The sequence below is a fragment of the Arachis duranensis genome, chromosome 9 (assembly GCF_000817695.3).
Source record: "Arachis duranensis cultivar V14167 chromosome 9, aradu.V14167.gnm2.J7QH, whole genome shotgun sequence".
Classification (NCBI taxonomy): domain Eukaryota; kingdom Viridiplantae; phylum Streptophyta; class Magnoliopsida; order Fabales; family Fabaceae; genus Arachis; species Arachis duranensis.
Genome location: NC_029780.3, coordinates 101,586,865 through 101,603,474, shown reverse-complemented (window position 1 = coordinate 101,603,474; position 16,610 = coordinate 101,586,865). Strand labels below are relative to the sequence as shown.

At 28.6% G+C, this 16,610-nt stretch overlaps 2 protein-coding genes across 2 annotated transcripts; one reads left to right on the top strand and one right to left on the bottom strand.

The window, feature by feature from the left end:
- Positions 1-1,686: 1,686 nt before the first annotated feature.
- Positions 1,687-6,494, bottom strand: LOC107466425 (uncharacterized). The gene is made up of 6 exons (XM_016085401.1): positions 6,485-6,494; positions 5,987-6,015; positions 5,717-5,897; positions 5,173-5,419; positions 2,195-2,250; positions 1,687-1,883 (listed from the first exon to the last, which is right to left on the bottom strand). Exons 1-6 carry the CDS (start codon positions 6,492-6,494, stop codon positions 1,687-1,689), a joined length of 720 nt encoding a protein of 239 aa, XP_015940887.1.
- A 5,839-nt stretch (positions 6,495-12,333) lies between these two features.
- On the top strand, positions 12,334-14,715 carry LOC110275752 (uncharacterized). The gene is made up of 4 exons (XM_021131989.1): positions 12,334-12,367; positions 13,428-13,483; positions 13,768-13,983; positions 14,479-14,715. The coding sequence occupies exons 1-4, from the start codon at positions 12,334-12,336 to the stop codon at positions 14,713-14,715; spliced, it is 543 nt and encodes a 180-aa protein (XP_020987648.1).
- The last annotated feature ends 1,895 nt before the right edge of the window (positions 14,716-16,610 follow it).

Sequence of the window (16,610 nt, the reverse complement as noted above, 5' to 3'; positions counted from 1 at the left end):
GGGGGGGTAAAGGTTAAAATTAGGGTAGTTTAGGAAATTTTAATAAAATTAAGGGTATGAAGTATTAATTAAAAATCTAGTTTAACCTATTAAAATTATTTTGAAAATATTATTTGATTATTAATTTACTAATTGACTTTTAATCGAATATTTTAATTTAAAATTAAAAATAATATAATTAATTTTTTTTGTTTTATAAAATTAAAGTATAAAATTCTTATTCTTTTGCGACTGTAAAGCTGTATAACTTAAATATAGAAAATTATTCAATAATTATAAAATTAAGTAAAAAGTTTTTAATTTAATTGTCAAAACTTAATTTAATTACTTTTAATAAAATAATTTCTAAAAATAAAGTCTTTAATGAATAAATAAATTGAAATTAACTCATAATTTTTTTTTTTAAAATTATGGGTCTAACATATATCTGTTAAATAAATAAACGTCCACACATTTTTTACAGCAATTTTATTAAGAGTTTTCTATTGGATGTAAATTATTCATGCAGTTTTTTTTTAATTATAGATATGCTTTTAACATAATAAAAATAAAATAGTTTAAAAAATTTGTTCTAAAAAAATTTACACAATTTTAATTTTTGTACCAATATATAATAATTTATTATACATATAAATTTCATCCATCTAAATTCATTCATGAAGTACCTCAAAAAATTTATACCGAACTAATTTTTTTTAATCTTAGAACCATTTTATATTTTAGAATTCAAAATTTTGTATTTTTATTTTTATTCAAAGTTTATTTTAATGTTTTATTGTAGTTCTATTAATAAAAAAAGTATTAACATTAATTTTAATTTTTAACTTTTAAGATAAATAAAATGATGAGAGCTTTTTCATAAACTAGATGACAGAAAAATGACTTATTATAAAAAAAATAAAGTTTATTTATTGAATATATAAATACATATAATTCACTCTTAATTGTAATTAAAATAAATATAAATTTATTCAATTTATTAAACTTTACATTAATTATTAAAATCATGATATAATGCATGTACTCAATGAAAATAAAGTTTAATTTAAATAATTATAGATAAATAAAATAAGTAATAAAAAACATACATAAAAGTTAACTTTTTTGTTATTTGGTACAAAAATAATATAGTGTAATAATTATGAACTAATATATAATGGTAATTATAACTAAAAGAGTGTTGTGAATATACATTTTTAAATTTGTTTTAAATTAACTAGAATTGAAAAAATAAATAAATTTAATATATAAATAACTAATTTGTAAACAATGTGAGTAACTCTCTATCTTGATTTTGTTACACAACATAATCACATAAATTTTTTATATACTTTTTTAATTTAAATTTATTTATTTTATTTTTTTACATATATTAAATAACTTAAAATAGTTTATTTTTTATAATTTATTTTTTAATTATTGATTTTAAATTTATAATTTTAAAAATAAAAATATAAAATTTTTCATAACACAATAAACAATAGAAATGGCAATATAATAAAACATAGCCACAACACAATGAATACACTTACTAATAAACTAACCAAAAAAATAAAATCCAAAGGCCAAAACTACAGCGCGTTCCCCTTACCCCCCAAAATCCCTTCATTTCAATTTTTTCAATTTTGGTCTCATCACTCATAGAACCTCCATTTTCGAGTTGAAAAACCAAACCCCTCAAACCCCCTAGTTTGATTGCTTCAACGGTTTCACGGTCACCTTTCGTAGGTCTCGTCTGTCCTTGGCCTCGAGCTGGTCGGCCCATCGTCTCGCCGTCGTGTACCCCCTCACCGCCGTCTCGCCCAGTCGTTGTCGTCTCGCCGCTCTCTGCCACTTCGCCCGGTCGCTGTCGTATCGCCGATCGCCCTCATCTCTGCGTTGTCCTGCTCCCCATTAAAGGTTAGTGGCGTTATAGTATCTGGATTTTGTGTTGGTTGGTGGCTGTTGGTGGATTCATTTTTGAAGCTAGAACATTTAATATGCGAATGATTTGTGTTAATTTTTAAGCCTTCTTTATGAAATATTTGTGTTAATTTTTATATGCTATTGTGAACATGTTTTTTAGTTGTATTTTTTTCGGTTAAAAATTTAATTTATCAAGGGACGTTTTATGATTTAGACTGAAATTAGAAAAAGTATAAAATGAGGTTTCAAATAGTACATACATGAGACACAGAAAAACAATGTTACTTACTTGGATGAAGATCCATATAATTGTCTATTGGTGTAAAAATTAAGGCCTTCAAAAAACTGAAAAACGAAAAAACAAATTCATCGTGTGAAACCAAAACAATTTAATTTGAACAATTCATTGTAGCATATAAATAAATCTTTAAAGAGAAACACAAAAAGAGGAGAACCAGATAGGTGAGTGATGCTTCAGAAATAATTTGTGCTGAACTTGTGTAAACTGATTTTATTGCTTATTAGTAAAGTTTATTTAATTGAAATGGCACGTTTATATACTTTTGAGAAACATAGACTTTTATAACTGATTAGTTCAACAAACATTTGAAATTAAACCGATATTCGCTACTTTTTTGTTAACCTAACAATTTAAATCCATATAAATTATGCAAGCGGTTCAATTTAATTTTTTAAAGAAGCAATAGTTAACCTTTTTAAGTTCATCCCGTAACTTCATAAGAGATTGGGGGCGACAATAAAGGAACAGGGATACATTGCATAATACAAATTTAAGGTGATTTGAAAATTAAAACAATATATTTGAAATGATTAATGTTAAATCCATAGGTCAAATATTGTTGTGATCTCCTCCTAATTCTAAGCATTTTCTGTTTTCTCCATACGTCCCAATTTTTTTATAACTCTCAAACTCTCACCTAAGCTGCACGTCATTCTCATCAGGTGAGAGACTTCTCCCTTTCAAACCCTTACATGAGTTAAACTCTTTCTCTTTGAATTTTTTTTCTATTGCATGTTAAATATAAGACTGTCTTTCTATATGTTCTCAAGCTTCATGCATTTTGGTATACAGTACAATTAAGGAGTCAGAGATCTTTTCTACTGTGCTACACAAAACAACCACTTCTTACAATTTGTCCACATCCATCAATATAACTTGTCCACATCCATCAACAAGAAACTGAGACCAACCAAGTAAATATTGGATTTGAAATTTAATCTCCAAAGTTAATATATAACTTTTCACTTATATAAGTGTTCTTACTTACCAGATCAAGAAATAATTTGATATACTATAAAATTTATTAACATTCAAATTTATTTATAAACTAAATTTAATTAGGTTAAATAATAAGACTTGAAATAATATTAAATATAATTAATTTTTTTATATTAAACTAATTTATTTAGACTTGATTGATTAAAAACTTAAATTATGTTAAAAAAAAATAAATTCTAATATTCTATTTATCATGAACTATCATGTAATGTGCCTTACAGTATTCCATATAGATATTCATAATTTTTTATTCCCTAATATTTCTGTATAGTTTGTATTCTCTATTTGCATTAAGGGTATCATTAAGTTGTGCTTGCCATTTGTCTAGTAATATTGTTTTCTATCAAGGTTTATAAGGATGCCTAGGAAACCACAGTACAACATTATAGGGAACCCCCGAAAGATGTCAGAACTAATGCCGAAACTGAAGAGACTACGATAAGAGTTTGTGGTTAACATTTCTTGACGTAACCTTATGTGAAAGTTAGATATCCTTCAATTATATCATTGAGCCATGTTGTAAATTTTTTGTCGCAAAATTACTAGTTTATGAATTCAATTAAGTCTCAATATTAATTCTTTTTTGTAAAAATATAATTCTAAATGATTTTATATTGCCTTAAGGTTGGGTCCATGACTAGAGGAGCTCAGACATAACGTGAGCAACCACGTGATAGAGCTCCTCCAATTTTGTTCTCAGCTAATAGAGCTCTGGCATCCCATATTAATGAATCGTTTCATGCAGCGCGCAACGATCAAAGGCTAGTGCAGTCAAGCAGTGCTGATGACCCTCAAACTCTCACAGGACGCATAGAGACTCGGCATCCTGCGAAAGTGGCTGATCATGAATTTGAGGATGAGGATTACGACCCGTAGGCGGATGAAGTTCCGTCGTTTGATGACCACATTGACGACTTGTTTGCTGCCCAAGAAGTCGAAGGTCAACAAAACAACGAGAAACGCAAAGATACAGATTTCTGGAAAGTTACTATTATCGGTAAACTTTTTTCCTCCTATTTTCGTAAACAGTTATCTTTAAAGTCCTTTACTTCTATTTTCCTTTTGTGCAATGATTAGATAGTAATTTTGTTTCCCATACACTTCGTAGAGGACGTCGTGAGAAAAGTTTATGGGCTGAGCGTGATAACTGTTTCCCCGACTACTAAAAATAGGGTTTTTTCGGACAAAAATTTCAAACAAAATTTATTTCGTCTGAATGCTTTTTCATTTCGGACAAATTTGAGACAAATGTTGAACAATTTTTAGTGGAGACATTGGAATAATATATTCTGTCCTAAATTTGTCTAAATTTTATCCCAAATTTTGGCACCAATTTTTTTTTGGATGGCGCCAAAATTTGGATACAGATTAGCAACACATTTCAGACAAAAACTATAATTCGTCCGTATTCTATCTGAATATGCGCAATAACTTCAGACAGATTTGGGATGCATTTTGAAAAATGTTAATTCTATCTCACATTTGTCTATAATAAGTCTTACATGCTTTTACTATAGCTAAGCCTTTGAAGTAGCTAAAATTTTTTTCCACAAATTTGGGACGAAAATAATATCATTTGTAAATTCTGTTTGAAAGTGCATCAGTTTTCAAACGAATTTTAAATGTTTATTGAAAAATTTTAAAATTTAGTGTAAAAATATTATTTTTATTTTAAATTAGTCTATTATTTTTTAATTTATTCTTTTAATTATTTACTTTATAATAATTCAAAATTTAATTTTGTAACAAATTTAAGATAAACTGTATCTAAAAGAATCACATATATAAAAACTTAAAAATAAATTATATCCAATCTTCTAAAAAACTAATGCAAATAATAAATAATAATAAAAAAATCACGTAAAATAAAAAAATCATATACTTTTTTTTCATATAAGATTAAGGTATATTAAAAATTAAAAAAAGAAAGTACAAATAAATACATTTTATAGTGCACTTTTTCATACTATTCAGTTTGATCTTCGTCCTCATTGTTCTCATCCTCGTCTTTGTCTTCATCCTCATCCTCGTTCTCATCCCCAAGTTTCTCATCATCATCATCATCATCATCATCATCATCATATATTGTACTATTGGTATCCAGTAAATCAATAATAGTGTCAATATCATTTGAGATATGATTGTTAGATTGATTTGTGGCATCTTCTTGATATGCAAAATCTTCTGTTGTTTCAATCTCAATCTCACCTCTTGCTTTAGTCTTGAATACAAATCACTATTATGCTTTTTCTCTGGTGTTGCTCATTGGATGAGATACAAAATATACTTGGATTGCTTTATGTGCAATGATAAATGGATCATATTTACCATATCATCAATTCTTTCGAATCGACGTATGATTCCATACTCTTTGTTTACCTTTGTTCCCTTGCCAATTGTGGGATCAAACCATTCACATTTAAATAGTACAACTCTTTTTTAGTGGTAGCTCAGTATACTCAACTCGAATAATTTCATCAAGCTATCCATAGAAATCATTTTCATATTCACCGTAACCTATGCCTTTGACACATATTCCATAATTCTGAGTTGACTTTCCAGTTGAGTGAGATCTTGTGTGAAACTTAAAGCCATTGACTTTGTGAATAGGCCAACATTTAACAATTCTCAAAGGACCCCATGCCAAGGAATGAATATTCAAATTCGTCAAATTATTTAAAGGATCATGAACCTATATTAAATAAGAACCAATAAATTAGAATACAATATGTCATCTACCAAAAAATGTGTGTACAATAAGACTATCATATCTTGACTTACATAATTTTTAAACCACTTTGCAAAATCCACTTCAATAAATTAATCAACTTGTTCATCACTTAAAGTAATATGACCTTGACGTATGAAGTCCACAAAAATACTATAGTACATGAATTTCAAAAAAATTTAAATTATTAATATAAGAAAATATTATTATTAGTAAGAATATACATAGGAAGATAAATACTCACTCAATATATGGCTTAATTTTATCACAATTTATTAGTATATGAATCATGGCTGCACTGAATTCTTTGTCATCTAAATAACGACTCTTGCATTCACCAGCCAAACAACCAGGCAAATTAAAAATAGACAAAATTGGTTGCATTGAATCATCACTCTTATCATTTTGCTTTGCGACAATGCTAGTTTGGTTAAAATAGTACTCACAAAAGTGAGAAATCTCCTCAATTAGATATGATTCAATGATAGATCCTTCAATATGTTGTAACTACTATAAAGATTAAATGGCTTGTTAATTTGATTATTACTCACCTTTGTTCATTGTTAATTTGCTTGCTAATTTTTGTGCATCCTCTGCTAGCTTGAATTGGTTTTTTTCTTTTTATTTATGCATGCTTTTTCTGTTTTCAATGTCAATTTCAATAATGCTTAAAAAGTTTAGCTTGTTGAGGCTGTTATGAATTGAATGCTGTTGAAAATTGCTTAATTATGCTAAATTTCTGAATTGCACACCACATGTTTGTTTGAATGCCTATGTGATGCTTTGCATTTGATATATATGTTGTAGCTACTATAGAGATTAAATGGCTTGTTAATTTTGATTCTTACTCAACTTTGTTCATTGTTAATTTGCTTGCTAATTTTTGTGCATCCTCTACCAGCTTGAATTGGTTTTTTTTCTTTTTATTTATGCATGCTTTTCCTATGTTTAATGTCAATTTCAATAACGTTTAAAAACTTTAGCTTGTTGAGGCTGTTATGGATTGAATGCTGCTAAAAATTGCTTGATTATGCTGAATTTTTGAATTGCACACCACATGTTTGATTGAATACCTGTGTGATGCTTTGCATTTGATTTATATGTTGTAGCTACTATAAAGATTAAATGGCTTCTTAATTTGATTGTTACTCAACTTTGTTTATTGTTAATTTGCTTGCTAATTTTTGTGCATCTTCTACCAGTTTGATTTGTTTTTTTTTTCTTTTTATTTATGCGTATTTTTCCTGTTTTCAATGTCAATTTCAATAATGTTTAAAAAGTTTAGCTTCTTGAAGCTGTTATGGATTGAATGCTGCTGAAAATTACTTGATTATACTGAATTTTTGAATTGCACACCACATGTTTGATTGAATGCCTATGTGATGATTTGCATTTGATTTATATGTTGTAGCTACTATAAAGATTAAATGGCTTCTTAATTTTATTGTTACTCAACTTTGTTCATTGTTAATTTGCTTGCTAATTTTTGTGCATCCTTTGCCAGTTTGGTTTGTTTTTTTTTCTTTTTATTTATGCATGCTTTTTATGTTTTCAATGTCAATTTCAATAATGTTTGAAAAGTTTAGCTTGTTGAGGCTGTTATGGATTGAATGCTGCTGAAAATTGCTTGATTATGCTGAATTTCTGAATTGCATACCACATGTTTGATTGAATGCCTATGTGATGCTTTGCATTTGATTTATAAGTTGAAGCTACTATATAGATTAAATGGCTTGTTAATTTGATTGTTACTCAACTTTGTGCATTGTTAATTTGTTTGCTAATTTTTGTGCATCCTCTGCCAGCTTGAATTATTTTTTTCTTTTTTATTTATGCATGCTTTTTATGTTTTCAATGTGAATTTCAATAATGTTTAAAAAGTTTATCTTATTGAGGCTGTTATAGATTGAATGCTGCTAAAAATTGCTTGATTATGCTGAATTTCTTAATTGCATACCACATGTTTGATTGAATGCTTATGTGATGCTTTGCATTTGATTTATATGTTGTAGCTACTATAAAGATTAAATGGCTTTAATTCGATTGTTACTCAACTTTATTCATTGTTAATTTGCTTGCTAATTTTTGGGCATCCTCTGTCAACTTGATTTGTTTTTTTTTCATTTTATTTATGCATGCTTTTCCTGCTTTCAATGTCAATTTCAATAATGTTTAAAAAGTTTAGCTTGTTGAGGCTGTTAGGGATTGAATGCTACTGAAAATTGCTTGATTATGCTGAATGTCTGAATTGCACACTACATGTTTGATTGAATGCCTATGTGATGCTTTGCATTTGATTTATACGTTGTAGCTACTATGAAGATTAAATGGCTTCTTAATTTGATTGTTACTCAATTTTTTTCATTGTTAATTTGCTTGCTAATTTTTGTGCATCCTCTGCCAGCTTGAATTTTTGTCTTTTTATTTATGCAAACTTTTTCTGTTTTCAATGTCAATTTCAATAACGTTTAAAAAGTTTAGCTTGTTGAGGTCGTTATGGATTGAATGCTGCTGAAAATTGCTTGATTATGCTGAATTTTTGAATTGCATACCACATGTTTGATTGAATGCCTGTGTGATGCTTTGCATTTGATTTATATGTTGTAGCTACTAAGAAGATTAAATGGCTTGTTAATTCAATTGTTACTCAACTTTGTTCATTATTAATTTGCTTGCTAATTTTTGTGCATCCTCTACCAGCTTGATTTGTTTTTTTTTTCTTTTTATTTATGCATGCTTTTTCTGTTTTCAATGTCAATTTCAATAATGTTTAAAAATTTAGCTTGTTGAGGCTGTTATAGATTGAATGCTGCTAAAAATTGCTTGATTATGCTGAATTTATGAACCGCACACCATATGTTTGATTGAATGCCCATGTGATACGTTGCATTTGATTTATATGTTGTAGCTATTATAAAGATTAAATGGCTTCTTAATTTGATTGTTAATCAACTTTGTTCATTGTTAATTTGCTTGCTAATTTTTGTGCATCCTCTACCAGTTTGGTTTGTTTTTTTTCTTTTTATTTATGCATGCTTTTCCTGTTTTCAATGTCAATTTTGATAATGTTTAAAAAGTTTAGCTTGTTGAGGATGTTATGGATTGAATGCTGCTAAAAATTGCTTGATTATGCTGAATTTCTGAATTGCACACCACATGTTTGATTGAATGCCTATGTGATGCTTTGTATTTGATTTATATGTTGTAGCTACTATAAAGATTAAATGGCTTGGACACTAATAAATTTCCTAAAATTTGATGTAGTGGAAATCTAAGAATAATGGTTGTTATGGATTGAATGCTACTGAAAATTGCTTGATTATGATGAATTTCTGAATTACACACCACATGTTTGATTGAATGCCTATGTGATGCTTTGCATTTGATTTATATGTTGTAGCTACTATAAAGATTAAATGGCTTGGACACTAATAAATTTTCTGAAATTTGCTGTAGTGAAAATCTAAGAATACTGGCCTTGGCCCGTAACTACTTTTATGTGTACTTTTTGCAAGCTTTAGAGAACTATAAAGCAACCATAAATTGATGTTTATTATTTTTACAAAGAAACATTCAAATGATAAAGACATAATTGTTTCATCTAGAAATACAAATTAATTGGTGATTTTTCATCTTCTTTAGATATTGTTGATCATTTGCATGAGCTGATTAACAAAATGAGAATAAGGGGAAGCCTCATACTTGCAACAGCTCTTTCTCTCTAGAAGCCTTCCATTGTCGAAACTGCTCTAGAAGCCTTCCATTGTCAGTGATTTCGTGTGGTCTTTACTTGTAGAAGCTTTTATAGGAAATAAATAACAAATAATTAATAGGAATTGAAGAAGTGGTGCCTGTGGTCTGTTTTTTTTAGTCATATGGTACGTGTGGTCCTTATACAATCTCAAGAGTTGTGAACCCCTTCGTGAATTATTTAAGTTTGTTAACCTTTTGATTGTATCCTTTGTATGGCTTCTTTTTAGAAAAGAGGGAGTTAGTAACAAGCTACACGCACACATACTTTAGTGAAGACTACGGCATAATCATGCATTCTTATGAAGAAAAAGAGTAAAAAGGTATTTATGACTGGAATTTTATCGCTAAAACACCTAGCGTTTTATTATGTGATTATTTGATGTAATTGACTTTGGTTTTTGACTATGAATTATAATTATCATTGATATTATTGTGATTATAGTTTAATGGTTGGATTTACTTTGATTATGTCTGTGTTGCGATTATTGTTTTGGTTGAATTGATTGCTTGTAAATGAACCATGTTGCTGCCTTGTTAGAATTGGTAAACGAGAAACTAGGAGAAAATTATTGAGTTAGAATGATATTACTAAGTAGTAACATGAATAAGTGATAAATTAATTACTAGTATTTTTTGTTTCCACCTTTCACACATATAGTATTATCCTTGCTATGAACTTCTTAAAATGCTCATGTGTACATATATATTAGTAGTTTAGTATTAAAGCATAGTAGCATTTTATCTTACATCCTAATTGATTATTTTGGTAGCTAAGTATTATTTTACATTGTTATTATTTTAATTCTTTTGATGATGTACATGTTACTGAAATTTAAATGCAATGTCTTACGAATCTTATAAATCTTTGTTGTTTTAGATGTCAGGTTCTAAAAAAAATAAAAAACACTTGTCAATTAAAGTACAAAAGTCTGTTAATAATGAGGTGATTAGTGCACACAAAACTAAGCTTTCACACCATAAACCTACAAAATCACGAGCTCCAGTTCCTTCACATGTATCTAAAAAGCCTTCAGCATTACCACCCTCTTTTTCGTAGCCACCACAAAAATTCAAGAGAAATTTACTATCATCCCATGCCGATCATACACCATCACCATCACCATCACCAACTGAATCACCATACTGTTCACCTATCCAACCTCAATCATTTGATAATGCTCTTAATAATGAACGAAATTTACATCATGCTCACTCATCGGATGAAAATCATCAAGATGAATCTCTTACTCAAGAAGGTGAACCTGTCACTCAAGAAGGGCTTTTAGCAAAGAGTAAGTACAACAATCACTTTTGTGTTTTAACGTTCTCTCTATATTGTTTTTATTGTGAATACATGTGTAATTACTCATTATTTGATCTTCTTATAGGTTTAATTCATGTACTGCTGTTTGTCATGTAACAACTGCCATTAAAAGTAAATTTTCAGAATTCTGCCCTACATTGATACATGCCAGTGATCAAATGCGAGATTTGTGGTTTATTGAATTTAAGGTAAGTATTTATTATCATTTTTTTTTGTTATTTTGATATTATACATAGTGGGTAATTCAATGTATATGTTTGTTTTCTTTTATAGAAATATTATATGTGGGAACTTCAACACAATGCAAAAATTCGTCAAATTTTTTAGATTAAAGGGAGTGCTCGATTAAGAGGGTTGATGAATCAGGAGAGACTCAATTATTCAAAAGACCCTAACAATGTACCAAAATATAATCCTGAACCCGTTTGGCGTCAACTATTACATTATTGGGCTACAGATCCGCATTTTAAGAACTGGTCAGCAGCAAATACTGTGAATCGAGCATCAAATGCTGGAAGTTTCATGCATACTGGTGGTTCCATATCTGTGGGTGAACATGCATGCAGAATGGTAAGATAAAAATAGTTTAATTTTAGTCTTATTCTTATTATGTGCAATATTTTCTTATTCTTTTATCTTTCCTATCGATTAAAACTATTATATTATAGGAGAAAGCTACGGGAGTAAAACCTTCTCTAGAGGAGGTTTACACTAAATGCAACACCAAAAAGGACAAAAGTTGGATTGATGAAAGATCTGAAAAAGTCATTGTATGTGATGCTAGTTTGTTCTTTTTTTGTCGTTTTCAAAAATAATTTTCACTATATATTAGTATTTGTTCATGGCATAATTAGTTGTGATTAAAATGAATTAGTTTTGTAGGGTGAATTCAAAAAGCGAAAGACAGAACTTTCTCAAGTAGCTTTATCCTTGGATAATGAGGGAAATGTTGAGGCATCTAAGGAAAGCCTAGATATACCAGATGATTACACTATTTGGAACAAAGTTGTGACAAAGGAAAAAAAGAAAGCTGCTTTTGGTTTAGGTTCTTTTAGTTTAGATCTCTCTTCAAAGTTGGATTCCAGAAATTGCTCAGAGACATCCAAAGACAATCTTAATATTGAGCAAGAACTTCACATGTGGAAAGAAAAGGCAAAGGAGCAATAAATGATCAATGAAGAGCAAAATGTTAAGTTGAATGATGCTGAGCATAAGTTAAAGGATTAAGGACGTCAACTAAAAGCTCAACAGAAAATAATTAGTTCTACTGAAAAGACACTTCATGCTTTGTATAAAAAGTTGAATCTCCCACTTCCTTCAACCATGTCTGTTCTTACGGATGATGAGCTTGGGACAGGTCTAGTGATGATGAGGATGATAACATGAGTGATTGATATCTAGAGTATATGTTTTTTCTTATTTAGATTAAGGAATTTTTAGGTGAATTAGTTAGTACATTTGATTTTATTCATGATATTTGACCTTTTTAAAGGCTTTTTTTGTTTTAGTTTAATTGTTTTTTTATTTTGGTTTGATTACATTTATGGATAAGTATTTTAATAATAAATATTTTTTTAACTCTTTTATGGTAATTGGCTTTTTCATGACTTTATTATGTGTTTATAATTTTGATGATGTAATATGAAAAAAATGATTATGATGGTCTTAATAGAAAGCAAATCGAATACATTTTTTTCTAAAATATTTATATATTAAATAGCAAATTATTTTGTATGAAAATTGTTTGAATTATTATATTAAATTTGTAGAAAATTTGTGCAAAAATAATTTTTTGTTTTGTATGAAATTTGTTTCAAATACGTAAATTCTTTTAAATTAAATTTGTCTGAAATTTAATTGAAAAGAAATATTTGATTTGTCTAAAATTTGTTAGAAAAAAATTTGTAATATTTAACTAAATTTGTTAGAAATTTGTCTGAAATAAAGTATATTTTTTGTTTGAAATTTGTCTAAAAAGAATTTTTTATGTTTGAAATTTGTCTGAAATACGTTGTCTTTATGTTGGCTAATCTGTCTAAAATTCGTCTAAAATACATCATAATAGTTAGAAATCTAGCAGATAAATGCCTATTCGAAATCTGTCACAAAATCGTTTGAAAAAAAATTCGGACAAAATTTCAGACAAAATGTAAATTAGCAACAAGGCTTTTTGGGACAAAAAAAATTCGTCCCAATTTTGTTTGATAGAAAAAATTTGTCTCTAATTTGTTTGAAATTTATTTTAATTTCGTCTCAAAATTTGTCCGAAAAAACCCTATTTCTAGTAGTTTCTTCCAATACAAAGATAGTACTCCCATTTAACAAAGAGCTGCAATCGATTAGTCAGGCAGCTGGATTATTCAATAGTTTCTTAGGGAGTTTGGGTGCAGATTATTCCTAGTTCCCCATATATGCAGATAGTTGGAAGCATGTGAACAAAGTTAAGAAAGAACATGTATACAACATGATCAAGGTTCATCTTTAAGCTTCAATAATTTAAGCAATTTTAGTTTTCTGTTTTTTTTGTAAGATCTTTTGCATAGGTAAATTATATGGTTGATAAAATTTTCAAATTTCGTTTTTCACATGTTTATTTCAGCACTTCTATTTTATACGTAATTGCGACTGCTTGTACTGGATTTGAGTGTCATACTTTATCAATTTAAATTAGCCTATAATGGTTGTGGATATTCTTCAAATTATCAGTCTTATGCTTGTTAGTTAGTCTTGGTTAATGACAATGTCAACTAATTGCAGCGAGTCTTTCACTATGAGGACGATGCCGGAGGAAAAATAAAGCGCGGAATTATGAAGAGGATAGGAAAGAACTGGAAGGATACAAGGCACAACTTGTATCATAAGTGTTACAAAGAAACAAGGACTTATGAGGAAAATCTTGAGCATTGCCAAAAAGGAATAGAAGAAAATGAATGGAAACGGTTCCTTAACTATTGCCAGAAGGAAAAAACAAAGGTAAGCCTTGGTATTCTTTATTATTTCCACAAAACATATATGTGTATATATTTTACACCCGTTACGTTTTATATTCAACATGTCTTTCTCATTTATATTTGTTCTGTTATTTGTTCATAAAAAAGTGTAAACAAAACGCTTTAAATCGGAGCAAGCAACTTTACACACATACTGGGGGCTCCGAAACATTGGCAAGAAAAAAAAGACGAAGTGGTAATAAGTAATTATTTGCATTAAGATTTTGATTAATCTTCCTGAATATGTTATTGTTGTTTATATAATTGTGTTGATATCAATGATATAGGAGAAAGAGCAAGGAAGGCCCGTTGGTAGAGGAGAGTTGTTTATTATGACTCATAAGAAAAAAATGGCTCGTATATCCATTCTGATGCGCGTGTTGTTAGTGTAAGTCATGTCTGAAAATTTTAAATTTAGCTTACTGTATATATCGTGCTACTGTTAACTCATGCTTTCCAATGTATTGTATATTTATAGGAAGCAATTGCGAATGTTGAGAGGCAGGATGAATCCTCTAAGCACCTTTCACAAAATGATTTGCTAGCACAAGTTCTTAGAAAGGAGCACCCAGGACGAGTTCATGCCTTAGGTGCCGGACCATGTCCCACCCAAGTCTTTAGTAATGTTGCTGGACAACTGTCGGGTTCTGCAGAGCCCAATGAAGAGTATGAGAGGAGAATTGCAGAATTGACGGCTAAGCTAGAAGAAGAGTAGGCAAAGAGACAGTCGATACATAAGATCTTGGGATATCTAGTCCAACAGCAAGGAGGCAATTTGCCAACCGAGGTTGCTGCAGAGCTGGCTTTTATGGGCAGTATACTGGACTCGTCACGCGCGGGGCCATCTTCATCTGGCAATCACGACCCGCAACAGAAATTTTGAATTTCAATAAATGTTCTTAGATACTTTTGCATTTAAGTTGGTTTAGTGATTTATGCTTATTTTCTTTAAGTTAAGCATTCTTACTTTATTTTGGATGATGTTATGACAATCTCATTATATATGTTATGTTTGTATATATATAATTTGGTTTGTTATGTTATTTGGTTGTTTTACTTGGTTACAATTTTTTTAAATTAATTAAAAATTTAAAAATTAAAGTTTAATAAACAGACGTTTTTAAAAGAGGCAAAATAATAAAAAACCTGAAATTTTAATAGGAAACCGCAAAACAATCATATTGTTCATTTTTCTGATATAGCGGCGGTTATCACCCGCCACAAAACGGCTTTCTTTTCAAATTATTGACATTTAGCGGCAGTTGAAAACTGCTGCAAAATTAGAAATATCATTTTTGACTCTCTTATGACAACGGGTAATAACCGCCACAAAACTAATTCACATTTCGCGGAGGTTATTCCAGCGGTTGAAAAAAACCGCCGCTAACCGTTTGCCCGTGTCTCATCTTTTGGTGGTTAATTAACTGCCGTAAAATGTTTTGCGACAGTTCAAACCCACCGTAAAACGGCTCCAAAAACCGCCGTAAAGTATGTAAATCTTATTAGGTGTCATAGCTAATCAATGAAAGAAAGTATGTGTCATGCTTTTAGATAATTTAAATTAATAGAATAAGTTATAATTAAATTAAATTTTCAATAATTATAAAATTTTATTTAATTATTTTTATTAAAAATAATTTTTTTAAAAATAAAATCTCAATATAATATAATAACTCATAAATAACTAATTATTTAATTTCAAAAATTTTAGATGTTACATATTTCATTCTAGAGTTTTATTAGTCCAGTTTGCATACGTAGATACTTAATGATTAGGAGCGTTAGTTAAGATTTCACGTCCTAGTTGACTAACGAAGAGAGATTGCGTTGTCTAACATAAATAAACGTTAAAAATTATTTTAAGTATTTAAAACCTAAAAGACTAAAGTGTCTGATTTTAAGAATTTCGGTAAGAGTAAACCACAAAAATGTACCTGAATAATTTTATTGTTGACAAAAATACCCTCAAATAATATAAAAATGCAACAAAAATGTTCAATATTAAATATGTATTCTCAAAAAAATTTTAAAAATTGAATTTTGATGTAATTTTTTGCAAGCATGATTACAAAAATGAGATATTTTTATTCTTTAAATTTAGTGATTTTTCGCTAGGTATATATCTTTTTGTGATTTTTTGGTCAATAACTAATAATACTTTTAAAAAATAAAAAATATAGAAATCAAAATTTTATTTGATTTTTTGTGTGTATTTTTTAAATAGTTATCTAAATATTTTTATTAAATTCTGAATCAAATACATAAGCAGTCTGTCAAATATAAAAATTGTTTGCCACTTAAAAAAAATATTTTAGAGATTTTTCTTTTATTTTTAAATTATTTAAGGATATTTTTGTTAATAACAAAATTTAAATTTTTTTTATCAACATTAAAATTATTGAAATGCAATTTTATTTGTTTACTTATTGATAATTACTAATTACTTAAATATTTTTGTTCATGTGAATTGGAATAAGTAGAGTATCTGAGTAAATAGGTAATAAGTAGGTAATAATTGTATGAGGAAAAATATGAAAGAATGTTAAGTGCTTGTGTCGGTATTATTAAATCAATAAAAAATATCTTTTTTTTTATTTTATAGTGTATTTG

Bases quoted from the DNA above. Each gene is read 5' to 3' on its own strand.
- LOC107466425 (XM_016085401.1), bottom strand. The intron at 5,898-5,986 runs GTAAGTCAAGAT...TATTTAATATAG, and splicing joins CAAAGTGGTTTAAAAATTAT to GTTCATGATCCTTTAAATAA. The intron at 1,884-2,194 runs GTAAGTAACATT...AATGGGGAGCAG, and splicing joins TTATATGGATCTTCATCCAA to GACAACGCAGAGATGAGGGC.
- LOC110275752 (XM_021131989.1), top strand. From the start codon at position 12,334: ATGTCTGTTCTTACGGATGATGAGCTTGGGACAG. The intron at 12,368-13,427 runs GTCTAGTGATGA...CCATATATGCAG, and splicing joins GGATGATGAGCTTGGGACAG to ATAGTTGGAAGCATGTGAAC. The intron at 13,984-14,478 runs GTAAGCCTTGGT...GTATATTTATAG, and splicing joins GCCAGAAGGAAAAAACAAAG to GAAGCAATTGCGAATGTTGA.